Source organism: Cystoisospora suis (genome assembly GCF_002600585.1).
Source record: "Cystoisospora suis strain Wien I chromosome Unknown contig_10969, whole genome shotgun sequence".
Classification (NCBI taxonomy): Eukaryota; Apicomplexa; class Conoidasida; order Eucoccidiorida; family Sarcocystidae; genus Cystoisospora; species Cystoisospora suis.
Genome location: NW_027163741.1, coordinates 4,766 through 5,203, shown reverse-complemented (window position 1 = coordinate 5,203; position 438 = coordinate 4,766). Strand labels below are relative to the sequence as shown.

General features: G+C 48.2%; 1 protein-coding gene across 1 annotated transcript; it reads right to left on the bottom strand.

Moving 5' to 3' along the window:
• On the bottom strand, positions 1-437 carry CSUI_011350 (uncharacterized protein; the record flags this gene model as incomplete). The annotated part of the gene is made up of 1 exon (XM_068071449.1): positions 1-437. A coding segment is annotated over exon 1 (369 nt), but the record flags the coding sequence as incomplete, so codon positions are not given.
• Position 438: the final 1 nt, after the last annotated feature.

The following is a 438-nucleotide window of genomic DNA, read 5'->3' as shown; positions in this document are numbered from 1 at the left end:
TTCTCCTCATTTCCTCCATCTTTCTCTGCGCGAATCCTCCACTTGTTCTCTTGGTTGAGATAAACTACCGTTTCTTCTTCATCATCGTCGTCTCTCTCCTTGCAGAGGGGCTGTCGGGGTGTACATACACCGGTCGAATCTGATACAAGACATCGTGCATACCCCTGTCCCTTTCTCGTCATCCCAAGTCTGAACTCTTGCTGTGTGTCTTCTCTTTCCAGGAGTCTTTCAATTCTCTCGTCGTCTTCCTGGTCTTCTATCATCTTCTTTCTCGGCTTTCGCCTCGCACATAGTACACATGAAGATTTCGCCTCGAAAGAGAAAGGAAACAAGCGAAACGTGTCGCTCGAAAACGATGAAGGTGACCGCATATATGCCGCTAACGCCGCTTGTTGCTGTTGTGTTTCTTCTAGACTCTCTCCTTTCTCTCCTCCTCCT